This window comes from Tympanuchus pallidicinctus, unplaced genomic scaffold, assembly GCF_026119805.1.
Source record: "Tympanuchus pallidicinctus isolate F22 unplaced genomic scaffold, pur_lepc_1.0 scaffold17, whole genome shotgun sequence".
In the NCBI taxonomy this organism is placed as follows: domain Eukaryota; kingdom Metazoa; phylum Chordata; class Aves; order Galliformes; family Phasianidae; genus Tympanuchus; species Tympanuchus pallidicinctus.
In genome coordinates, this window is record NW_026294690.1 from 9,420,441 (window position 1) to 9,447,230 (window position 26,790).

Genomic DNA, 26,790 nt, shown 5'->3' on the forward strand with positions numbered 1-26,790 from the left:
CAGAGTCGAGGGACCTCGCTCCAAGAGACGAAGTTTAGGGAAGACGAACAAGACAGAGAAGCAGAGGCCACTCGGGTCAGTGGTCAGACACCACAGAGGTGCGTTTTATTGCAAAGAAACCAAAACCACGGCCTCGGCGCTTGCAGGGCCAGACACGAGTGTTTGTATTGCCCAAGGAGTCGCCAGGGCTGGCGGCCAGCCGGGGGTCCAGCAGGAAGGAGGGCTGCGAGAAGGTGGCCGGGCTGAGCTCACAGAAAGCCTGCCAGCAGGGCAAAGCGCTGAGCTGCTCCTCGGCCCCTGCAGAGAACTGGCAACAGAGGAGCCGCAGAACGCACCAGCCATGGTGGGATGCTGCTGCGCTGCTTCAAGGTCATGGAGCCATCATCCATGCATTGCTGTTGCCTCTATTTCACACTGCACACTGCCAGGTGACAGGTAGAATGCTGGCAGCCTGCATTACAGATAGCACAGCTCAGCAATTAGCAGGCAGCTCTCTCTCCCCCTGCCACACCACGAGGCAGGCTGCAGGAGTCAAAGACTCAGCACATGTGTTTCTATGCCCGTTTACAGACCCCATTCAGGACATCTCAGCAAGATCTGGAAGCAATCAAAACTGGGCCATCCCTGCCCCACCTGGCTATTGTCCCACAGAGGTGGAGTCGTTCTGCCCATGTCCACACATCCAGCCGACACCAGCACTGCAGCTCTGGGGCACAGAGTCACTCATGCCAGCACCCACTGAGTTCTGACAAACCACATTTGTTTCCAGGCAGAGCCTCCAACTTCTGGCCGTAGTCCTGGAGGAGAGGGGGGGCAGAAGGAGCCATGAGGCTGGGATTGCTGTCCAGGGCCCCTACTGGTGACACAGGAGAACGTCCCATCTCATCGCTTTGCAGACAACGACATCCTTGCACAAATCATCCCATCCGTGCTCAGTGTCATGGCAGCCCCTGTGAGTAAAGCAGGTGACTGTTCTAGGCAAGTCGCAGGAAACAAATATCCGCAGATAAAGAGAAGGGAAGAAAGTCCTTTTTTAATTTTTTGTTTCCGACTCTTCAGCAGCCACCAGGTGTCAGTGCGATCAAACGTTTGGCAGATGGGACCACAGCAAAGTCCTGGGAGGTGGAAAACACTTTTCCTGGAATTACTCTGTCTTCTGTCTGCTCTGGAGCCTGGTGCACCCCTCTGAGAAGACCGGCTTTGACAGTCTTTGTTAAAAACAAGTTTAACTACATTAAATTGATAGAAAAGTTTCCCATAACAACTGATAAACTTTCTCTTCCTTTTTAAGTCCTCCCTGTAGAGACCTGGACCCAAGCTCTGAACAACAAAGTGAAACGGGCTACAGGTAGCCTTTCTACAGCACTTCCCAGCCTGCATGTGCCAGGAAGTGACCCATCTGCAGGGCTTGCAGGAGAGGACAACAGTGCAATTGACTTAACAAATCGGCCTAGTGCAAAAAATGATACAGAGGAAAAAAAAAAAACAAGTGGAAAAGGAATAAAAAGATCACCAGACTACAATGAAATGCTATTAGCCAGTAGATTTCCGGAGATAAACTGAGATCATATAGCCAAGTGCACCCTGCCAGGGACATCAGAATATTGTTCTGGCATTTGTGATAGCCACCCTCAGGCATTCTAAAGAAACCCTGGAGCACTCCAGATTCAGAGGAATCCACTACAGGCTCTAAAATACAGTCAGGCTGTAAAAACCCAGGGCAGCAAACCAGGAGGATTTGCTAGGTTATTAATAAGCCTCAGTATCCTCCTTGCTTTCTTTAGAATTTGAAGACTTAGACCAGATCAGAAGGTGCTGAGTCCAGCAAGAAGCTCACTTTATCAGCACCTGGTTGTTTTTCTCAATGGCGCGGTGAGAAAAGGAGGCAGCAAAGCAGCTCCTAGCAATGAAGTGCACCAACAAAGTCTTTTGTGTGTGAACTAATCCACATCTGACTGGTGGCTGTACCTTCCTGACAGCCACTGGGTTAAAAAAACAAACAAACAAAAAAAACATATTTAGTGAAGATTACTGGATTTAGAAACATTTATACAGTGAAACTCCCTAAAGGCCACAGCCATGCCAGGCCCTGTTATACTAAGTGCTATACAAACTCAAACTTAAACTCCATGCTTTAAATTTACTCACCATATTATATGAACAACTCGCATTTAATCCCGTGAAGCCCAAAATGCCATCAACACAGCCAATGAACTTGTGCAGTTTCACTGCACGAACCCACCAAATTCAGCAGGAGTCATCAGTGAGGGATGGTCAGCAAAGGGCCACACGTGGCCATCCATGTGCACTCACTGCTCCCCCACACCAGCCAGCCATTATCAACTGCTAGGGCAGGAGAGGGAACTCCTCTGGGTATCTCTGCAGCTCTGCCAACAAGATACAAAAGGAGCTGGTGGTCACCATCTCTTACACAACATAAGGGAAAAGTACAGAGGCGGAATAAACACTGAAAATTGGAATCTGGATAGGAAACCAAAGGCCGTGACTTTTCTTGAATGGTCCTACATCAAGGTGATCTGTGATTCAGTTTGTATGCAAAGCGCTATGCAAAATGAAACAGACTCTTTTGTACCTTGACTTTAGGGACTTACATCAGGGATGGATATGCTAAAAATACCTATACATACAGAGATAGATTTACAGACTGCATATCTGGAATCTTTCTGTAAAAGGCCTCCTTAAAGACCAAACGTGAGCTGCAAGGAAGCAGATCACCATAATGGACAGGAATAGCTTTGCCACTGACCTAAGCAAGTCCCTCAATCCCTGCTAATAGAAGAAACAAATGTTCTGGGATTCCAGGCTTGAAAGTAGTTCCAAGTCTTGATTTAGACAGTGCTCAAAGAACAATTATGCACATTCACGTGCCTTTTATCACACATCTTCAGGGAGCTGGGGCCTCAAAATTGCCTGAGGCATGCCTGAAAAACATTCACTGGGGAGCTCTTAGATCTGCTTCTCATCTAAACAGGCTTTTACACTTGTTTGAATGAAGCAATTTTGAAGAGTTACCCTGATTTACACCAATATGACATTAAACACTTCACACTTCAAGGCAGGATCCTGGAAAGGAAACAAAAGGGCCAGAAATTTATCAGTTTGAGTTTTCACTTTTCTCTCTGTTAAAAACCTCCCATAGCCCTTATGCTTACCTCGAAAAGATTAACTGAAACCAATTATCCTGGAAAATGGAATGGGAGTAGAAAAGTGCTGCCAATCTAAGACTGAGATGAGGGATACTTTGCTGCTAATTTCATTGCTGTTAGGTGAAAGAGGCAGGTAAAGGTCCTTTTTGAGCAACTCTCCAAACTAGCAAACTTCCAGCTGAGATGATGCACTATGGCACCAAATTCTCTGCAATCAGCCAAACAAGGGTAAAGTGCTCAGACTTTGCAAGCTCAGCTTGGAGCTGTGGAAGTGAAAAAGGAGTGTGGGCTGTTTAAGGGTGTGAGGTTGAAGAGGAAAAATAAAAGAGATGACACTGAGATGTTCTTCCCAGACATAAACATCTGAATCCTAGACTGCTACAAAAATCTCTTTTCATGGAGTGGAATGCAAACTCAGCCCAAGATATCAACAGAGTTGTGACTCCCTCCATCCAGAACAGCCTATACAGCACCTACAGGGATTGAATGCAACCTAGAGATAAAAATCCAGGTGTATCAAGGTCAGGATCTGGCTGACATAATTTCAGCTGGACTCTCAAAGTGTATTAATTCCCCAAAGCTGAATTCTCAGTGCTAGACCTAGCCTCAACTCCTTTTTTTCAAGCCCGGTCACTCTCAGCCACTACCAGAGAGCTACAGTAAGTGCATTTAAAGGTGATGAAAGCATTGGTGCTACTGATAGGAACACACACACAGAGACCTACCCACCCACCCATCCCCGCTTCCCTCTGTTCAGTGATCCTCCTGGCTCCAAACAGATTCAGGCTCAGGACTTCCATCGGGAAAACTCGCCCAAAAAATTCGACCCATCCCGAGCCTTTCAGTTGTTCCTGATAAGCCACTTGATCCCATGGTCCATCAGTCAAGATAGGAGACAATTATATTTCAGGGGGCTGTTCCCTCTCTTCTTTTTCTAAAGATGTGTGTCTTCCTCAAACACATCCACATCCTCGCTTGCCTGCTTATTGATCAGGACATCCCAGCTGTCGGGGCCATTGATGGTGTTTCCACCATTCACGCTTGGCTTCTTCTCCTGCATTTCTGACTGGCTGTCACTTGCCACATCCAAGGTGGGGTTGTCATGGCAGCCGTTCTCAACAAAGCGCAGCTCTTCACCATGTGACTGCAAAGGAAGGAGAGGAGCACAGAGACAAGTGAAGATAGGTCTTAGTGCTGCTGAGCACTAAATTTATTCCTGGCCCAAACCCTGCAGCAGAAAAGAACCATCCTGAGCACATCAAGAGGTGTGCAGGTTTACGTCTCTCCTATGCTTACACAGCTTCCCTGCTGCTCCAGCAGTGTATCCAGCTATGTCCACAAAGTGGACAGGGAAACCAATCTCCCTCAACTTTCCAGATCCCTTCATCCCAAGGGATTCATCCAACCACTTTTCCCACCTGTCCAGTGCTCACCATGTTCTTCATCTTTGGCAGGCGTCTCTGCCAGCAGTTGTATATGAGCCCCAAGACAATGATGATGGCACAGATGGAGCCAATGATCACCAGTACCACAAAGAGTTTCCCATAATCACTGCGTGTCTGATTGGGATGTGACTGACAGCTTGTGGTGGTTGAATAGTTCTGGATGCCAATCTGAAAGGAAGCAAGGAAAGAAGCAGCTAAATCCCCTGGCCTGCCATCAGGTAAGATCTGCTCAGTTTTCTGGGTTTAAGTGCAGGACCATCACTGCGGGCAGAGGAACTAAAAGTCAGGGTTAGGAGTCAGTATGTTCACTGCCTTGCATGACTAGAAGGCACAGAAACAAGTTCAACACCATCTTCCTTGAGAGCTGGCCAATCAGCCAAGTGTCAGTGGGCATAATCCTGCCTTGACTGCTTGCACAAGGATCACACCAATGTGCAAGCAGGCTTTCGTGGGAGAAAATATCCAAGATTTAGTTCCCTTTTAACTGTCAGCAAAGCCCAACATCGTTCCCTGTGACTTGTTGAGTTCCAGCCTGGTTATGTAACAATTCAATACTAAGTATGATGGGTGTAAGAGAATATCCTCCCTCTTCTTTCCAAGCCCAGGCTGGCCCAAGGTCAGTGCAGTGAGCAGTGTTTCATTATTGATAGAGCTGGAGAGTCAGAGGCAGGCAGTAGGGCTACTGTGTAGGATGCATGTTAACATGGGGGTATTGTTGAACACAACTCAAACCTCACACTGACACGAATCCTTCCTGGACAGTTCTAGCTGCTGATACTTCAGTCACACTATTTCTACAGGGCTGACTTTTTAGTACTTTCTCTAGTGTAAGCCAATCAATAATACACTGAGAACTTAATTTCTTTATCTAACTGCTCCAGTTTGTTAGGACAGGGAGAAGCCTGAGAGGAGACTTCCAGCAAGATGGTGGCCCAATTCTAATGCTAAAGTCAGCAGAATTACTTGAAGACTGTTTAAAAGGGGGAAAGAAAAGAAAAAAAAAAAAAAAGCAGCAGTCAGGCCTTCGGTCCCTAAGTGTCAAACTCAGATCATGGGACTATTTTGCCTTCATCTCTTCACTCTTCCAAGTTGCCCACAATTAGAGGAAAAATACATGAGGACAGGAGGCAGTTAGCATTGGAATCTGGCATCCATCACCTGTGGTTCTCTGCCTGCCTTTGTGGAGGCAGTTATCAAAAAGGAGTGAAACGCAGACCCTGGGATAGCAGAAGGAAGGTGTGTGAATGTGTCCCATCTAGTACAGGCACCTCTCTCACCTCCTTCAGCAAAGGCTGAGCAACTGGCAACAGCCATCATCAGCAGATCAAGCAGGGCTGATTCTGGGGCTCTGCAGCACTCACATCGCCACAGGCAAGAATGTGGAAGGTATGAGACGAAGTAGCCCAACCAAATGAATGTGTGAAAAGCAACTTCAAAACTAAGCCAGAAGAGCAGGCAGGGAATAAACCACAGTCACTCTCTTAATGGGAACAAACATTTGATGATCTGGCAACTACCAGAGAGGGGTAGAAGGGACTTTGCCAAGCGTCAGATTAATCTGTGTGCCTGCTGTGGGTTCAGCACTTGGTTAGACTGAGATGCCTCCCAGTTTACAAGGTACTTATTTTAATTGTATAGCCAGTCTTAAAGGATGGATGCAGGAAGACAGGCTTTTACCTCAGCTAAGCTCCTCTTAACATCCCCCAGTGCCATGAGGACATCTTTTGTAGGGATGATACCTGTAAAGAAGGAGATAGAGATCAGTGCTGCTCTTTCAGCTCAACTTAACTGAGTTAGATGTACTCATCACTGTGAAATGGCCAACAGGATGGAAGCAGAGGAACACGTTTTTGTTCATTGGTATTCTAGGTTGAGACTGAAAATTCAAGGACCATAACACCAAGGGTACTTCCAAATGTTCTTCAAAGAGGGGAAAAAATCCAGGCATGAACTGATACTAAAGGCACCAAGGTACCCATAGGCCCATTTCTACTTTCACTTGTTCAGCAGTACAAAGAGGAACCTGAGAAAAGCAATTTTCAGAGCAGAAAATACTTTGTTTCTAAAAGTTTCTAGAAGTTAGAATTCTGTTTTCTTCACATAGGCCACAATGTCAACATTAGAAGCCTCTAGCAGGAAGCAGACGCAGTATAGAAAAAGCATTCTCCTTTCAGAAGGGGATAAAGATGTTAAAATGAACCAGCACAACTTACCTCTACTGTCAGCTCTTTTTTCTTTGCAAATGCAAGAGAGGCACTGTAAGGACTGGCCAAGTACAGATGAGAGTTAAGCCATAAGTTAAAGTGATCTAAGAGCAGGCTGCCATGTCCTGCCATAGCAATGGCCTGCTCACAGAGGACAGCACAGAAGCACAGGGAAAAAGCTGACAAGTGTTCACGTAAAGGCAATTCAGGGAGGGAGGAAGGTAGGAAGTGAAGCACAGATTAAGCTTGGTGCAAACAGTGAGAAACAGGCCACTCCATTCCTTGAATCCTGTTAGCACTGGGAACAGGTGGGACTGAATCACAAAAAGAGCAAAAACTCCTTTCAACAAGGATAAGCATCTCCATTTGGGAGCACCCTAAAAACGACCCCTATCACAGGAAGGATCCTCTCAGCACTTACCCTGTTCCCCTGCCAGTGTCATTAGCAAGTGCTTGTCATTCTCGTTGGGTTTGCTCAGAGAGATCATCCAGTGGTCCTGCAGTCCATCTGTCTGTCTGGAGAAAGCATCCTCCACCAGAGCCAACAGCTGGGGACCCCTCTCCAGCCGAAATTCCTCCTGCCATGGGAAAGAGACATTGGTGAGCTGTGGTGGGAATGGCAGGTATAGCACTTCAGGGCTCACACGACTGCATGGCAAAAACCCTTGCATCAGGTACACCCAAAAGCCAGCAATGCTAAACCTGGGGCATTGCTCCCCTCAGCAGCCTCAGTGCCCAGACTGAACCATGCAGCCCTCAGGACATACCTGTCCTGCTTCCTGAGCTCCCATGGCCACCATATACCCCACTGTGTACCAAGCCCAGCACACAGGAATCCTGAAGCAACATCATCACATAAGGCAAGAAGCTGCCAGGCTTTTCCCTGCAGCCAGTGCTGGGTCAGCAGGTGCAGCTCGGCCTGACATGCTCCAGCCATCCCCTGGCAGGCTCCTTCACTGCTTTCCCACTCCTGCGTTTCTATTCTTATCTCCAGTTGCCATGTCAACCTGAAGGCCACACAGATGATTAATAAAATGGAGAGCTCTTGTTGCCATGGCAATTTGAAGCGCTCAAGGCAGGCACAGGCTTGTGCCGAAAAAGGCCTAATTGAAAAAGACACTGATGACTGAGGCCTGAATCACAAGGGCCTGCCAGTGCCTTGTCTCATCAGGTTATGGGTTTTGGCATCAGCAGTGAGCAGGGAGGCCGGAGCAGCAGTGCAAAGATGCAGCATCGTGCTGCGGAGCTGTGGCTTCTGCTGTCAGCCTGAGGTTCTGTTCTGAGGGATGTGGAGGAAAGGGGAGCAGCATAGCCCTAGAGCGGGGCAATGGAGGTGAGAAGTTTCTAATCACAGGAACAGCAGGGATTGCAGAGTGCTGAGGAATTCTCCTTGGTAGAGAAAAGGGAGCTGTGAAAGAGTCTGAAAGCGCATGAGCAGAATTAGAGGTCACCTCCTGAACGCAGCCAGGTACCACCACTGGGTCAGATCCTGCAGTCCTCAAAGACACAATTCTCAGGTATATTGAGTGGGAGACGTGCCTAAAGGGACTAAAGTGACTGCCCTGCCCAGAGCCTATTAAGCAGATGAAGAGGCTGCCAGCTTAACCAAGACATCGACCCTGCAGCAGGTAAATGCCCAGTGCTATGAAGAACATTAACATTCAAGGTGTGAGGTGTAACCTCTCTGCAAGGGGCTGGGCTCCCTCCTGTCCCTTGGCTTTTCATTGGGACTCTGGACTGAACCAGGCATTAAACAAGAAATGTTTTAAGAATCTCCATGCTAATTTAAGCTACAACACTTGCAATGCAGATTCTGCCTCACAGTCCCAGAAATCCAAACTATACAGGCTCCAGATACAGAAACCAGAAAACAAAACGGACAGGCAGAGGGTTGGTGAGCTGCCTAAACTAAGCAAAGGGTAAGAAACAAACTTTGTCAACAGTGGTGGAAAGGAGAAGAGCTTGATTCCAGTTTCAGCCATGCAAAGTGGTAATGGGAGAAAGGGAATGAAGCAATGTTCATGTTAAATATGTATGTCGACAAGTGTCCCTTTGAATAACAAGAAGAAAGCACAAATCACTCATTGGGAAATATGTTTTGAAACATTAAATCAAGTAGAAGAACAGTTCAGGCCTGCCTATCCCAGGACACTATCTTCTTTCAGCATGGCAGAACTGAGGATTCAACAGTAAAGGCATAATTTTATCAAGAGACATCAGCACATCAGCTTTTAAGATCTCACCCTTCCAGTGGTTTAAACAACACAAGACCAAAAGAAGAAAGCTACCATGTATGCAAAATTAATAAGCATTTAAACTCCACAGAGATGCTAGAAAGAGTAATTGTGGATGCAAAAGAAACAGAGCAGCAGGAATATGGTTTTCAAGGGCTGGTCTTCTGAGTTGCAATTGTGTACTGCAACAGAGATGCTTCCAACTCTCCAAAGGGCAAACTAGTCGGAAGGAAAGAGACCAGCTTTTAATCTGCCTTTAAAGCAGGCAACATTTTTAGTGTTGGTTTACACAGTGAAGTCAACAGCTTTATTGTGTGAATCATCTGCTTTCGCTGCCCCCCAAAATTTCACATAAACACTAAAAAACAAAAAAAAACCCACCTCAAATTCACCACTAGTGGAAATAGGTCAGTGGCAGAGTCGCCCTGCAGTAACAAAATCAGTCTGCTCTGCTCATGGCTGGAGCTGCGGCAAGCAGGAATGCAGACACACAAGGACAGAATATGGTTCCCTGATGAAATATTTTGGTCTCAGGCTGTCAGGCTTATAATCATTTCTAAGAATTATGAAAGGCACCTTGACCTCAAGCCTTTCACAGCTGGTTTCAAAGTGCCTGATAAAAGGCCTACCAGAAGTGAATGAGCCAGAGATCCACAAGGGGCTCTGGACTCATGAATTAACTGCAACTTTATGGGGATGGATGGACAGGCATTGGATTAGCAGAGCATGACTGGTTAACAGACACAGATAACACATAAGATAAGGGGTTGGGAAAAAGAGGCACTTAAGGAAGATTTAGCGACAGCTTCTTGATACTGAACCATTCACATGGCAAACAGGGAGTCCTTTTTCCTCTGAGTCATCAGAGAAACGTCCCCTGGAAGGAGAGGAAGTGAAAGAAAAAAAGAATAGAGGAAAGGAGGATCAGACCTCAATTCTGCCACACTGCCTGCAAGTAAGAGGTGCAATGTTAAAGGCCCTAATGTCTCCTGATAAACCAGGGGAGCATTGGCACAAACTAACAGCCAGTAGTTAGCGAAAAGCCACTCTGGAACTGCTGTAGTGTAAACTTTGAGAGAAATTCTGTCTCCACCCACTCTTTCCCCATTTGGAGAACAAGAATATTTTTTGCCTTTCTATCCACAGCCTCTACAGGGACTTTGAGAATCAATGCTTTTAAAATGTTTTGTAGTGAAAGCACACAGCAAGAGCTGTGCCTGCCTCCGTATCTCTAAGCGCTATTCCTCCCCTGCCATCAAATCTCTGTGGACATACTTACACAGTCAATGTTATCTGACATATTCAGGATGATGTAGTTTTTCCCCGCAAGGTTGCTCCAGTCTTTGCAGATCACCTGGAAAGACAAGACAAAGATAGCTGGGTTTGCATAGCAAATGCAGCTCTCCTGCTGAAAGAACAGGGTACACAAGAGGCTGTGCCATACCCAGAGAAGTGCTTCTCAAAGTAACTGAACTTTTTGCATTAGGAAGGATTCATCTTTCTGTTCGTAACGTGGGACACCAGGTGTTTTCATTTTTAGCAGAAGCACATGAGGCAAGGACAAGCTGTGCCAGCTTCCCCCAGTCCATCTTAACTTTCACCTGTACCTACTCTGGGGAGCTCAATGGAAAACTCTCTAGCCTGCAGCCTTATTCAGTATGTGATCAGCACAGCACAAAACCTAACAAAGAGCCTGTGCAGTCCTTAAACTGGTGAAATAATCCATAAACTTTGTAGGCAACATAGTCCCTCTGTGCTTCCAAAGCTCAGGGTCCCAAATACCTTGGGGGCAGAAAGAACAAAAGCTTTCCCTGGCACTTTTTTTTTTTTTGCCAGTTTGATCCTCCTACCTCTCATCTTTTTATCAGCTGTCAGTGTGCTGGAACTGCAGCTCACCTCACACCTCCTCACCTACGAGCTCCCCTAGACAAACATCCTCATAGATCTCTGTACCCTGCTCCACCTGCTCCGCATCTGTTATCTGCATTAGGCAGCAGCAAAAATAGCACTTCTTTCTCACTCCCTTTCCAGAAATCCTTGGGGCCATTTTTGTCCTGACACTTCCAATAATGAATGCTGAGGAAACAAGGAGCTCTTGCTGCTATGTGTGCCCCACAGGGTAGGTGTTTTTTAGAAGCAATATTTTGGGCAGCAATTCATAAGGGAAGATGGGAGGAAGGGCTGTGAGGGGAAGGGCTTTCTTCAAGAATCATGGACACCCTTAACAAATGCTTTGAAAACCTCTCCAAAATTTAGTTTTGGCTGAGTCGGGCAAACAGAAAAGCTACTTTCGCCAGTCAGACCCAGGGTGGTGGTAAGATTAAAGAGTTCAACACCCCATCAAATATCTCCACTGCTATCTCTAATCCACTGCCCACCTCCCAGTGCTACCTGTGCTGAATTCCAGGGCGCTTCTGTCGGCAGCATGGCCATGCGGGCATCTCCAGCCTGTGGTGACAAGCTCCCCTCTGCTGTAACAGTCTCTGTTGCTACTTCTGTGTCATTCCAGACAGGATTCAGCACAGGCTCATCAGCCCTGTCCCACGGAGCTGCAGAGGAAGCTGGATGATGCTCACCACCAAAAACAGTCTGTGAGTCTGCGGAGCTGCCTCCAGGAGTGTGTGTCCCCACAGGCATCTCTGCTGTCTGCTCCAGTTCAGTTAGCACTGTGGGCTTCAGCATCTCCCACCCCACTGTTGTCTCCAAGAACTCATCTCTGGCTGAATGTTCTTCCCCACCAGCCTCCATCGTGGGTTCTGAAAGCTCTGGACTTGTGGTAGTCACAGTCTGTTCTGAATCTGCTCCCTCCACAGCCCACGTATCTCCAGTTGTCACCTCAAATTGCTCTTCTGAAACACCAGGGGACTGTGCAGGAGTTGTAGAAAAAACAGAGGACACAGGCAGAAGACCTGGACCCATGCTGCTCCCAAGGTCTAAGCCAGGAGAAACAGAGTCCTCTTCTTGCCCTCCTATGGCAGCCTCAGTCACAACATCTGGCCTGGCAGAGGCTGTGGAAAACAGGAGGGTGGACAAAGACTCTTCTTGGTCCACTGGTTCAGAAGATGTAACCTCTGGCTCTGAGGTCTGGATGCTCTCCAATCCTCCTCTTGAATGGTCTATAGGGAGCAGCCCCTCCTCTTCCTCCAGCGTGCTGGAGAAAGGCGTGTGCAAGTCAGGCTCTACAAATTCTGCTGGTGTCTGGACAGTGGCTGCTTCCCAGTTCTCTTTTGTCTGTGTCCCATTCCTTTTCAGCATGGCCTTCTGAGAGGCAGCAGAAAAGCTGTAGTCTAAAAAAGAGATCCAAGAGACTTTGTGTCAAAACCCAAACAACTGTGAACTCCGAACAAGAGAGCTGTCCCCATTGCATGCGTTTAGCCACAGATAGGGTCTAATGGCAGAGATCTTTAAGACACTGAAAGGAACAAACCCACCTGGTAAGTGCAGTGCAAACTCTGGTATTTACCCAGCTTGTTATCCCATCCCAATGAACCCACTTTCCCTAGGGAAAATTCATGTATTTACTCCTCTCACTCTTTTCTGCCCTGAAGGTGTTTTCCTAGAGTTGCAAGTAACAGCTTCAACACCTGGTATCTCTAAGGTGAGATTATGAGCGTTAGGAATCAGGCTGGGACTCAGGGATTCATTCCACATGGGATTCAGAAACATGATAGATTGTAATAGAGACACAAGCTAAACAGGAAATACTAGGGAAGAGAAGAGCACAGCAAACCAAGTCCTTTTCCTTGGCATGCCCAGGTTATAGCACCAAAACCTGAATCAACCTAGGCATCTTTGAAATGTAAAATTCCAGTTTATACATTGCTTTGCAGTGGAAAAGCCATCCCACAAACATCTGCTTAATGATATTCCCATCTCATTAAGGTGCAGTTTTGCTGCGAGGAAACAGAAGTCAGAAACAAGAGATGAACTTCAGCTCCAAGTTGCTCTGTAGCTCTGACATGAATGAATGCCTGTGATGTTGCCAGACAAACACAGAGAAATGCTTGAGGAGAAGACACCTCACAAATGTGACGTCAGAGCAGGCAGTGGAAACCCAAAAAAGGAGTAGCTGTAGAATGAGACTATCCGTAAGATCAGACATATTAAGCTGGAGTCTTAATTTTTCTTGAGGAAACTGTCTGTTATCTGAGTAGCTCCATTTCAGCAGCTTGCTTCCCAATTAACTCCCTTTCTCTCAGGACAAGCACAACACATATTCTGAGAGAGGAAAGGAAGAGAGTCCCTCCACAACCAGAAACAAGCACCCTGCCCACTCTTTGGTTATTGCTAGTGAATGACAGTTTGAAACCCCCAAGGGCTGCATCTCTTCTCCTGCCTGCCAAAGTAGATGCTTCACTGAGTGCTGCAGGCAGCTGCCGTCTGGATGCCTTACAGAGAAGATCTGCACCTCTGTACACCCCTGACTCCAAGCCATCGAGCACTGCTGCTGGAGCAGGTGCTGAACTCTCAGGCAGGGAGGTCCACATCAGTAAACACTTCCATTGCCTTGGATGTGCTCTGGCAACAAGGGCTGCCCATGCTGCTTCTGCAACGCAGACTCTGCTGCTTCCCATCCTTCCTGATGGGAGAACCAAGCTGCTCCCTTCAGCCCTAGGCAAGATGCACAAAGATGCTCCTGTTAGCTGAGATGTGGCTCTCCTGATCTATGCCCCTTTCCCTTCTGTTTCCTGGTCTTCCCAAAGGTCTTTACCAATAGCTATGTGTCTCAGTGCCTGCAGAAACACAGTTGCTGGTTAATGGCAGATGTGGCCACAAACCACAGGATTGAGGACATTAGGTCAGGACCCCCTGCAGACAGATGGTGAAGGTTTAGTGCATCCCCCAGGGCTCTGCTGCTGCAGAGATACTCCAGGTCTGTACCAAAAACATGAACCTCAGCAGCAGCCCTGCCCATCCTGACATGCTGTGAGTGAAAAGTGAGGGAAATGCTGGTCTCATCCTCTAAAACAAGGCTGTCAGATGAGGCGTTATTTTAAAGGATAAGGGACCATTCTGCTACCTGCCTTACCTAAAGACATTCTCAGCTATGCTTGACTCTTCCCTTCCCTCCCCTGCCTCTCTTTGCAGCAGGAGGAGGTGGGCACAGAAGAAAAACAAATGGGGCAATAGCAGCATGAGGTTTGCCCCAGAGGAGTGGTGAATGCTCCCAACCTATCAGCTCTCCTTTGAAGTCACAGATTTAACCTTTCTTTAAGGTGCTCTGTCACCAATTAGCTGGCTCCTGAGAGGGGAAGCCTGCACAGTACAGCCATGCTGCCTTTTCACAAACAAGATCTAAGGAAGCCTGAGGGACTGCTGCCTCTGCCTTCTCTCCTGGGTGAAGGAAGCTCAGGAGAACCGATCCCACTCTCACCCAGCAGGCTCCTGTCTTCCAAGGCAGCTGAAAGCTGAAACTTGAGCTGCTTCTTGGAGGCAACAAATCAGTGAGGTAGGAGCAGACAGATTCCTTGCTAACTAATTTCACATTCCCATTTGCCACCAATCTTTCCACCACCATGAATCCTAAACCAGGAGCATCCTCCTGTCTGTTTCAGTAAGACCCCCACAGTTCACAATCTTAACTCCCTTCGTATCTTGCTCAGATTGTTATTCAGCTGCTCACCTTGCAGGTAGGGCAAGAGGCAAAACACAGAGATCTTCATGGAGAACACTGAATCTTGAGGTTTTCTGGTCAGAGTTGTACTGCTGTGTGCTCCTTAAAACAAGCTGCTCTCCATATAACTTAGTTCCCAAAGGAGTTCAATCACTTTCCAAGCATAGAGGTTCAGGGATGAACCTCTTATTGAACCTTTCCTTCCAGACTTTTCAGATGACACTTGGTTCCTGTCTGGAAACATCTTCCACAGCCTCACTACCAAGGGAGGGTATCCACCTACCTCTCGAGATCAGGCCTTTTTAAAGTACTCATATTTCAGTTTCTTTCACCCTTATTCTACAGTTGGAAGGAATTTTTCCACACTGTCCATCTTCTTAGTATGACCTCAGTCACCACATTGGTTTTCTACCCACAGCTCTTCCCAGACAAGCTGATTTCTGTCACTCACCAATGCAATGCAGAGCTAAGTGCTTCCCGAATGGAAATGTCTCCTCAGCATTTTCCTTTATTCCCCTTCCCTTAAACCCTACACGGATACCAAAGAGCATCTCCCATTTTTAGCAACTTATTCCAATGTTCAGCTAGCAATTCCCTTTCAGCAAGCAGTTTTCTAGACCGTGCAACCCCCTGGCCCTCCTGGTTGTCCTCTCCCTTCAGCAGACCCTCTACAACCGGCTCCCACGCCTTGGCCACATGGAAGTGCATCTTCCCATCTACCTATGTTACTGCTACACAGTCCCATATCAACCAGGTTTGCTGGAGGCCCATGAGAATTAGAATTCAGGGAACAGAGAGGCCAACAGCCTCTGATGGTGTATGTTCCTGCTGCAGAAGTAGGGCAGGGCTTTCTGTTAAAGGAATTATGGAACTGGCTGCATTGCCAGATCTGTCAAGCTAGTTTATCAGCTCAAACTGCAGTAAGGAAGCAGAAGGCTGCCAATCAGAAGAGTGTCCAGGAGGGGAGTAAATAACAACAGCGGGCATCATTATCTCTGTTCCTGCCATGGTCTGTCTCCCACTGAGTTCAGCAGTAGGCTGAAGAATGAGAGGAACTCGTGACCACATGAAGAGATGCTATATGGCACACACCCATACAAACCAAACAAAAGCAGCCACGTCGCAACAGAGCCAACCTGCTCCCAGAAGAAGAGAGCTCAGGACTGCCCGTGGGACCATTTCAGCATCTCCAGCCATACAGTCCTGCAGGGACAGACCAGATGAGGTGTGCCTGCCTGTTACACTCCGCATCATGTTCTGTTCCAGAGCTTCTCAGTCACACACCCCCTTGGGAGTCCGGTTCACCAATATGAAATTCCACACCTTCACCTCACCTCCTTGCCTTAGTTATGCCCCCTTAATGCTTTCCTCCAGTAGCTTTATTGCATCACAGCATTCAGCTGTCTTCATCCCCACCAAACCACAAATATTTTTGCCTTCCAAGCTCTCTTGAAAAGACCCTCAGGCACAATTTTCCATAGAAATCACCTTGCCATTCTGCCACTCCAAGTCCTGCACTATGATTCTCCCAGGCAGACCTGAGTCTGGGTCGCACAGATTCACATCCTGTGCCTGTGGAGATGACTTGCCCTGGGAGAAGCAAACACGAGCTCCAAACCCCTGTGAGAGCTCCCATTTAGGCTGTGTTCTGCTTCCTCTGAAATCAATACTGAAACTTCCCCGACCCCAGATGGGCCAGGACTTGGAACTCTGCCAGAGCACGATTCCCCAGCCAGACATTTAATTCATTACACTTCTGTTTCTCCTTCATTCAGAAGAACTGATCTCTGTTATTGCCCTCTGAGGTTCCCTAACCTGTATTTGCCACGATTAGCTGTTTAAAGCAACTGAGATAGCTCAGAAAAAGGGTGAGCCTCATCATTTTTAGTACACATAACTTGACCATAAGGTCTTTATTGGATTAAACTGGAAGATCACGTTAACCAGTGATTGAATTACTGATAACTAACTTCTGATAAAGAAGGCAATGTAATAAAGACAAGAACATTCCTGGGCTCCCATCACAACAACGCAGCTCAATTTAGTTGCTGCTTAAAATGCAGACAGTTCTGAGGTGGTATCTTCTTGCTGGTTTACAGTACAGAACAGCAAGGCTTACTGTGTAAAGGTATACAACATCTAATTAAAATTGCAGGGGGGTTTCAAGGAGGCAAAATGCAATTACTGTTGCTGGAACTGAGCCAGCTGGGGCTAATATCTTTATCCTCCAGAACAGGTATGTGAAGTTACGATCTGCCACTCCAAGATGCATCCAAAGACATCATAGTTAAGAGAGTCCAAAGGCAGCAAACTGGCTACATCTCATTATGCTTGGAAGTTGCCTCCAGTGGATACTGGGCACTTCAAAGCACTGTAGCTGTTTCCAAACAGCCCCATGCCTTTTTCCTGCTGGATGCATGATCTGCAGTAAGGCTAGAAGGAATGAGATTCATCCACGCATGGAATCAGTCAAAAATAGCTGCACCAGAATAGTCCTATGCACGGAAAAACCCTGTTTGTCACACACTGGTCTTTGCAAGCAATGGCTTGGTCAAGATCACTTGTCCCAAGACAGATCACCTAACGTGTTAGTGCACATTAAACCAGGGCACAAACAAGAGGCATCTTGGGAGCAGAGCTCAGGCAGGGGGCTGCTCAGTACTAAGCTTCTTATGTAGACAGCCTTTACCAGGTGCTTCACTTCATTAAGGCTCGGTAGAAGATGGTATTAAGTACTGCAGCTTTGCTGTCAGTCTGGATGAAGAGGCAGCAGATTTCAGTAAGGCTGGGTGAGACTGAGATCTCTCTGAAAAGAGGCAAATAATTCATCAAGGAAAGAAGTCAATCTCACTATCAGAGAAGAGCTGGAAATGGAAGAGATTTTATCGCAGTAGTTGATTGGAAAACTTATTTTTCTTTAGATACAGTGCTTCTAACTTCCTTGTCCTTCTACCACTCATCCTAGCTCTCATGGAAACCTCTTCCACTAATTACTATGAATAATTAAAAGATTACTTTTCTTCCTCCTCCAAAGCGCCACATGCCACCCTAGTAGCTCACCAACCCATAAGACTAGATTTGATAGCTCCCAGCACATGCCACGAACTTCACAGGAACAATTTGGAGCCAGCAGTGCAGAATCTGTAAGGAAGCCCAGCAATCTCATGGCAGCCCAGCAATGTGCTGGACGCTGTGATGATGCACTCCAGACCTCAGAGGCTCAGCTTCTGGGCAAGAGAGGAAAGGAACTAAGTGCTCTCATTCACTAGTCTCTCCCAAGTCTTGGATCAATTTTCAAGAGCCTACACTTCCCACCAAATAATAATTAGGCTGCCTCAACCTGAAGACTTCACTGAACTGAGACCACAAGCCAGGTGCATACCAGGAAGGGTCATACCAGGATGGACGCTACAGCACACAACTCCTTCAGGAATCAGGACTGGAATGTACCTGCAATCCTGATGACTCCCATCTTCTACCTCTAAAGCCAGAAGAGATGTTTCGTCTTTTACCCACAAAATCCAGCAAAATAGAAGGAAACACATGGGTATGGTAGCCTTCAGACAAAACAAGACGGAAAAAGTGGAAAGGAAGACGAGCAAAGCCAGATGCAAGTCCCTGCAGGTCCACTATATCTTTAAGATTGAACTGTGGCTCAGACCAACTAAAGGTGAAACAAAGCATCTAACCCAAACATCAACACGCGCAGCTCTTGAGTTTCCCAGAAGCCAGAGGGCAGAAGCAGCACGTTCACAGCTCCTCCGACCTGCCTTTTGGCTGAAGTACAAGTCATCCACCACCTCTTTCTGTAGAATATGGCATCCATTTTCCCAACAGACCTATTTCTTCCAGATGCAGCTCCACCTGGTAGTAGCTGTATGTGAACAAAGCCAAGATAAACTGATAGGTTAGCACACATTGCAAGCGTGCACTTCCGTGTATCCTCTGATGGAAGGAGATAAATCTCAGGGTCTTTCCACAGGCTGACACTCACTGATGTCAATACAGATTTACTGTTCTGTAGCATAAATCAGCAAAGGCACATTACTCATGGGAATCAAGAGCCCTGGGCTGAGCTGTGCTCTGCCAGAGGGAGTTTGTTCTCACTTTCTAATGGACTAGCAGGTGGCCCAACGTGCCACATGTTTTCCAGAAATATCTTTAAAGGATGTTCAAGTGCACTTAAAAAAAAAAAAAGCAGCTGCAGAATGTTATTGTTTCTTTATGTCTCTCAGCCTCAGAGTCACAAAAAGACAGCATTTTCCCCAGGCTTCAGAAGAACAGACAAAAAGGAGAGATGACTAATACTAATACAGTTTTGAATTCTCTGGAGATCTGGCCTGTGTGTAAGAAGACCACCAATTCCAACCCATGTCCTTACACCAAACAGGGAAGGAAGCCAGCACTACACATCTCCTCTCACAGCAGTGGATTTTCCCTCTCTAGTAAGCGTAACATCCTGTTTTCTGCCTCAAATGATACAGGGTCTCAAATCTATGCCTGGGGCACATCTAACAGCTATGCCAGGCTATCCTCCACTGTCATTCAGAGAGAAATCCTACATAAGGAGAACTTACACTTTTTTTTTTTTTTTTTTTAATAGCAGCTGTTTGAAACTGTTCAATGGATTTATAGCTTGAAAATAACCTAACAGATGTCATTACACAGTTCCACAAGGTATCACATGGCATCTGTCACACATGCAGAACATAAGATCCATTGGTTGCATGTCTGTCTCATGTACAGGCTTTGCATGACAGAGAAGGCTGCCCAATTTAGGGATGCTATTACAATATCCTTTATTGTAAAATGACACACAGCAGGTTTCTAATTAAATTTTAAGTAGAAATTGTGCTCCCAGCTCCTGAATAATTCAAACTGTTCTATTAACCAAGGTTCTGAAATACCACTGAGACACGAGCTCTGGACACAGCAATGGCCAGGGAAAAAACAGTGCTTGGAAGCACTGAAGTGCTGGGCAGCAGATAGGGCAGAGCACGTGTACAAGACAGCTGAAAGAGCACATCTGTTCGTGTAGGAAAGCACTGCAGGCGAGAACGGAAAGAGAGGTGAATGTGTTCTGCATACAAATGGGGCGAGGCACGTGCAAGAGGCAAGGCTGGATTTGGTACCCAGTGCATCTCGCTCTCAATGCACAAGCACATGCTGTTCTCCAAGTCACGTCCAGAGCTGCGAGTACATGCAGGTGCCTCCTGGCACACAAATAAAAGAGTTGCTGAGCATGCTGCCAGCTCGTGAGAGAGATTAAGCCAGAGCATGTCCCAAGGATGCACTGGTGGGAACGCGCAACATCCACCGTGAGCATCACCGCAGAGGAAGCATCTGCACAGCTTCCCCATGGCCAAGACTGCAAGGACCCAGGAGCTGCATGAACAGCAGGACAGCAGGAACACGGCTACTGGATTTAAGGGCAACACCGGTGAGGAAAGGGCTTCAGAGACATAAGCTCAGAAGGCCCTCGCCCTCCACAGCGTGCCCGGGGCCCCAGCAGGCAGCCTGAGCCATAGTGCTGCTAATTACTGCAGCAGTTCTCACCCTTCTGTGAGCACAGGTCTTTTTAAGGTCAGAAACGGGTATGAAGATAAGACTAACACAAGACTTGTGCCTTCTAAATCCAGACCTGTGTCAGACCTGCTGAGAGGGACACAGCGATACCGGATAAGTGAGGAGGGATAGGGCTGCAGACTTGGCCCCTGGTAACATTTAATACATGCCTCACATAACACTTAAGAACAGGAGCACACAAAATAATCCCCTAAGCTACTGGAAACCCTGCAGAGACGCCTCCTCCTTCCTCCCATCATTCCCCCTGCGAGTATCTCAAAGCCAACAACGAATCTGGGAGGAGATCACCGAGGGGATCAGTAGTGAAAAATCCCCAAAGAGGACAGCAAGCTGAAATGCTAACACAATTCATTTGCTCAACAGGGAGCAGAGAGGACAGCAAGAGCAATGGGGCAGCTGCTGTCTTCAGTCAGGTCAAATCCCTACTGAAGTCACAGAGAGAGGAATCCAGGATTTGGCCTGGGGGATCCAAGCAGGACCCAAATCCTAAGATGGTCTCGATCTCTGAGCCCGGGTCATGAGACCTTCAGATCACAATTAATTGACAGCAACAGAAAGGAGACAGAGAGAGAGACAGAGAGAGAGACAGAGAGAAGGGTTAGAGGCAAATGGAAAAGTAGGTGGAAGCAATACTCTTCCCAGCTCAGGGAACCTCACAGCAGCTCAGGAAAAAGGCCTCAGCTGGAACATGGTTTCTAAAGCCTGTGCTTGCTCAGGGTTCACTGGGGACACATCAGGCACTGAGGTGAGAAAATAGAGCTGACGTTTAATCTCACCCCCTCTTATGGAGAGTTATGTCAAAGCAGGAGAACAGATTCCCGCATCTCTTTGCCTCCCCAGAGCCTTGGCAGAGAGAAAGAACAGGGTAAGAATAGCCTACCTGTTGCTGGTCCCAAGTCCAAGCTGGATTCATTGAGCTCTCCTCCATCTTCCCAGAAGTACTGCGGAGGCTGTAAGATCTTGGACTCCTCGTTCTCCTCGCTGGCAAAACCTGATCCCGGGGCAGCATGCAGAGAGCCAGGGATGAGATCAGGCTCTGCAGTCTCAGGGCTCGTTTGCTCATGCGAATTCATTGCCTCCAGATGGGACATAACAGCAAATTCCAGCAGGGAAGTTGAAGTGAGGCCATCAGTGGTTGGTTCCTCCGAGGAGGCAAGGCAGAGGCACAAAGTTCCTGCACAGTGACAATAAACCCATATCAGTGAGAGGGAACTGACAACCAGCAAGCTGCTCTTCTCTATACAACCTGCTCCTGCTAAACCAACCTGCCTGTGGGGTAACTTGCCCCTCAGATGGGCTGCACTCCAAGCTGAGGAGAAAAATCAGGCTACGTGGGGAAATGTTCAGAAGCATACAGAGGAGCATTCACATGCAGGAAGAGTCAGTGCCAAGCAGTCACCCAGCCTTGACACTGCAGTGGGGCAGTGGTGGGGCAGCCTTCTGGGGGTTTTTGCCTCCTTGAAAGGATGAGCTGCCTTGTTAGTCATCCACCCTGCAGAGGAGGTGGAACGTCTTAGACTGAAGGCATAAAATCCTGGCTCTGCAAGTCAATGAGTTTCCTATTCAACTGTCACCCAGCCAAGATTTCATCCTAGTGCTCCCAGTCTGCAGCTACATTATATGCAGGAGGATTGATTTAAACCAAAATTATTTAAATCATCAATATTAATCATGTTCTAAATCAACGGCCTGGAAATCTATTTTTAAGCCATTGATTTGAGCTTAATTTTGCATTCACATTTTTTGTTTTCCTAAGGATAAGCTGACTATCACAGGTAAGAATTAAGGCAAGCTAACAGCAAAAAAATACCGACCGTTAAGCAGGAAGGCAGGTGACATTTAACACTTTTGTTTCAACAATTATATACTTGGTATTTCCATTTTACATATTAGAAAGTTTGACTGACACTTCTTCATTCCTAGATGAGCCTTTAACTGTGATTTGTGTCAAGGTACATTCACATGTATATCAAACTTCAATCAAAATGCAAGAAAACAGCATCTGGAAAGTGGCTTTATTCAACTGATAAATACCACCATAAGCATGGAGACAGAAGGAAAAACTACATTTCCCAAATCATGCTTTGCATTTAAAGCAGTTTTGTTAAGCAAGGGAAGTAACTAATCTGGGTGAACTGAACCAATAGCTTCCCAGCCCTCTGTTCTTCAGCACATTAAAACTAGAGGATCTCATCCTTTCACGGCTGATTTTTATTTATTCTTTCCTGCTTCCTCAGCTTATGCTCAGTTTCTCAGTTCTAAATGAACTAGTCACTGAACTGAACTAATTGAATAAGCCAAAATGAAGCCTAATTTGGTATCTTTCTTTGATAGCTGATTTTCCAGACAAAAGAAGTGCAGCAGATCTAATCCATCTGGGCTTCAGTAAAATATCTGCTACGATGGCCCACGCAGAATTACAAGAGAAGCAAAGAAAGACAGCAATTCGTTCAGAAATTGTTAGGCAACTGTAAGGCATTGGCTGTAGGAAAACTGACAGAGGCTTGTGCTGGAAAGAGGCTATTAGAGGAATCCTCAAGGTCTGTCCTTGGACCTGGTGCAGTTTAACATTTTAAGTGACCTTGGCTCAAAAATTGGGAATACAATCATAAAACTGGCCAAGGAAACAAAGCTAGGAGATATCCTCACTACACAGAAAGACTGTAATACAGCCAGGTGACCCCGAGGATGGAAATAACAGAACTGTTATGAAGAAGGGAACACTGCAAAGTGGTAAGTTACCAGCCTGAGTACTAGCACCAGCTATTCCCCAACATAACATTAGATGTTTCTAACGAATGGTTTCCTAAGAGGACAAACACCTGTATCAGAAAGAGCTCTGAGATACCACCAGAATGCACATGTGAAAATGCTTGCAGTCCTGAAGCATTTGAAACAGATTTTATACAGCACGGCTGAGACATCACCTGAATGCTGCATGCAGATTTGGATACATGTGGCCTGAAATGAGTTAGGCAGAGCTGAATCTGCCTTCAGGCAAGGACACTGACTGGGCAACTTCCTAAGGTTCCTTCCTACCACTGTGTTCTATGACTCCACATCCAAGAAGGACAAATTCAAATTAATGCAAGTAACAAGAAAAGTTAAGAGATGACAGAAGATGGGCTGGCCCCTGTGCTTTCACTGAAAACATTGGCTTCTTAGAGCAAAAAAATACTTTGAGATTGTTGCTCGCTTGCCAGGTTGGTTACCAATCCTGTCCTGGGAATGCTGGGAGCCCAGAAACGCCTCGTGCTTGTTCTGACCTTCTCCATCTATTTCTGCAATTCTCTGAACTGAACAAAAAACAATATTGGTTACTCTTCCCCATATTCACTTGAGGCTGGCTTCTGCACTTCTCTGTCTCATTTGTTTGTTTTATTGATCCAAGGCAAGATCAGCTGAGGCCAGCACAGCAACAAAAAGCAAATGGCAGAGGCTGAGCATCACAGGGGCAGGAGGCTGCTGCAGCACCACGGGGCCAACCAAAGCACCCTGTACACCCCTGCAGGCAGGCCGACTCCCAGAGAACAACACACACAGCGATGCTGTGGCTGGAAATGAGAACTTGCAGGCCTTGTGTGTGGGAGCAGTGGTCCGGAGAGCCCCAGCCAGGGCAGCCCTGTGCTGCTTCAATGGTGCCCAGCAGGCTCTGAAGCACTGGTGCCAAGGCTGGGCTTTCCCGACCTGACATAAGACACCTGGCAGTGTCTGCATCGCTAACAGAGAGTGCTGCTGAGCCCGAGACAGCACTTATCTGAAGGAGCTTACAGCTTAAGCAAATATGACAGAGAGCAGCGGAGAGGAGAAAGGGAATGCTGTTCTCAAAGTTGTCAAAAAAAGTAGAGATGAAGGATGGAGAGAGATGACAGCAGGCCCACAGCCACACAGAAGATTTGGTGTAGCTGGGGGCAAAACTCACGGCTTGATCCTATTTTAGCTCTTCATCTGTCCCAATACCTCAGTTTCCTCCAACTCCTGTGAACACAGATGTGGCTGATGTTACTCTCCAGCTTTCCAGCCGCACCACAGCAGCCACTTGCAGCCAGCTAGGCAAAGCTTCAAGACACAGCTGTGTGCCAGCTCCAAAGATGACTCAAGCCATTCTGTTTCCACCATCCACACACCATTCAGGATGCCTGCAGGCCACAGCCCATCTCAGCACCCTACAACAAACACCTGATGGCAGATGAGGCTGGAGACTCAGAGAGCTAATCCCATTCCTCTGGGAAGCTCAGGCCCTGGGCTTTTGTATACCCTCATTTAACTCTGAAATGTTTACGCAGTTTAAACCCCCTAAGCTGCATTATCTTGTTTACTGGGCTCTCTGCTCTCCTCAGTCCAAGATAAAACTATACCATCTCATCACTAAGAGTGAGGGACTAATAGGCACAACCTGAGCAAGCCAGGTTTTCCTGGAGTGGATCTAGGGTAGGAAGTCATCTTGGGGCCTGACCCACACACACATGGGGCAGAGGTTGGCCTGGGGAACCCCTTGTCCAGCACCAGCCCAAACACCACAGGAAACCATATCCAGACAGCATCCTGACACCACTTTGTACCTTCTACAGCAGCAGTAACAACCCAAACACTGGGTTTGGGGCACCAAACAATGATTTGCCACTTCCCCCCCTTTCCTCCCCCCACCTCCCCACACTCTCTTCCAAGCATCTGATGAAGGAGCTCAGTGTAGCTGTCAATTTTCAGGCGAAGCAAGAATCAAAGCACAAGCTGAACAGGAGGCAGGGAAGCAGAGACGAGAAATATAACCCAAGGAGTCAGAGGATAGCCGTTTTCCTCTTAGGATGAGGAATGGAGATCAGGCGACTTCCATCAGCCTCCCAGTCTGGTATATTAAAAGGCATATGAAGCAGTAGGAAAAAAAGAAGCACAAACGAATAAAGCCCTGTGACTGTAGATGGGAGGGAGCAGGGAACTGAGCCAGGACTCGCCAGCTGCTTCAATGGGGCGTTTGTCTTTCGTTTCTATTTTTGCGGCACCTCTGCGTAACCTGGAGGAGATGAGGCTCTGCATGCTAAAGAGGGCAGCCAGCCTTCGGGAAACGGCAAGGATGTGAGCAGGGGAGTCAACACTGTGCCCAGCTCACAGAGAGGAGGGGTGAGAAAGGAGAGAAAGCGGGAGAGGTAAACAGAGCCAGGAGAGGGAACAAAGGCAGGGAGCGTGCAGCAGAGGCAGCACAGAAGCTCCTGCGCTGGCTGCAAACTCCCAAGCTCTCCAGCTGCCAGCACCCTCAGATGTAACACGTGGAGGGAGCAGTGACCTTGCTGAAGATGCTTCACCTCCGCAAGGAAGGGAATGGGGATGATTTCAACAAGAGTAATACTGCAGTGTTACCTTTCCAAGGCAGCTGGAAAAGCGCCAGCCTGGAGCATGCACATGGAATGAGGTTGCTGGTTGCTGATCCCACCAGTGCCTCAGAAAACAGCTCCAATTCACAGCAGTGAGGCTTGCTCCGTTCAGCACTGCTGAAGATGTGACATACCAGCCCAGACAAGGCAGATGGAGGAGTTTTGCTCAGTGGCAGAAAAAAAAAAAAAAAAAAATCTGAGAAAAGAATACCTTCAATCTATCTCCCAAAGTGCTGTGAATAAAAGCAATTTCACATTTCTGAGCAATTCTAGGAGAACCCCAAAGTATTTTCTACACTACACAGTCAAGAAGCACTTCATCCCTTTGGCAGAAAGCAAGCCACCTCTCCACAAGACAGGCAGCTGTTTAAGAGCTCCCAATTGGCCTATTGAATGGGGCTATAAGTGAAAGAGGAAATCAGTTATTTCTGTATCCAGCTGAAATTAGAGGAGGGACTTAGGGACACAGAATAGAAGCTAACTGCAACTGTGTCAAACAGTCTTCAAAACTGTCTTGCTTTTTGATTAACAACAAGCAAACCTCAATTTCATCTCTAAGGAAATACACCAACATTCCACAAGACATCAACCACATGGGGTTGAGTTTCAGAGCGGCTTGAATGTCCACCAATTCACCCTTCTCCCCAGCTGGATAAGCTGGATTTAGCTCTCCTTCTTGGGTGCTGCAACACACCTCCATCGTTCCAGATCAGCCCTGCTTGAGATGAAAAGCATTTGCCAGAGCACGCGCTCTGACTTTCTTGGCTCTCAGCATAAACTAGCAGAGCCTGCCTGTACAATACCACCCAGACAGGTACACATGGAGGAGGGGTCAGGACATCTCCATATCGTCAATGCAGCAGCCACAACAACACCCATCTGACTCTGCTGCTGTTGACTTTCCTTTCAAGTCCAGCCCAAACCCAGCAGTTACCAAACAAAGTTATTTTGTAGGAGAGCTGGGTCAGGAATGGATCTTCTGTTGATAATCAGTCAGGATAGAAACACAATGACCAGATGAGGGAAGCATCTGCCAGGCATATTCCCTCCCTCAGACCACCTCCAGGAAAAGCTGGGGATCATAGCCTGAGGGCAGGGAGGAGAGAGGCCCAGGGGCAGAACAGCCAATGTACAAATGCTTGATTGCAGAACATTAAAAAACAAAACAAAA

General features: G+C 47.1%; 1 protein-coding gene across 1 annotated transcript in view; it reads right to left on the reverse strand.

Moving 5' to 3' along the window:
• Window positions 1–76: 76 nt before the first annotated feature.
• The window catches only part of PODXL2 (podocalyxin like 2), a 31,307-nt gene continuing 4,593 nt past the window's right edge, over window positions 77–26,790 (reverse strand). The window contains exons 2-8 of the mRNA XM_052678778.1: window positions 21,131–21,424; window positions 11,442–12,337; window positions 10,330–10,404; window positions 7,238–7,394; window positions 6,290–6,351; window positions 4,601–4,780; window positions 77–4,311 (exon numbers count right to left, since the gene is read on the reverse strand). Of these exons, the coding sequence (XP_052534738.1) occupies window positions 4,102–4,311; window positions 4,601–4,780; window positions 6,290–6,351; window positions 7,238–7,394; window positions 10,330–10,404; window positions 11,442–12,337; window positions 21,131–21,424 (1,874 nt within the window). The 3' untranslated portion in view covers window positions 77–4,101. The remainder of the gene's footprint in view (window positions 4,312–4,600; window positions 4,781–6,289; window positions 6,352–7,237; window positions 7,395–10,329; window positions 10,405–11,441; window positions 12,338–21,130; window positions 21,425–26,790) is intronic.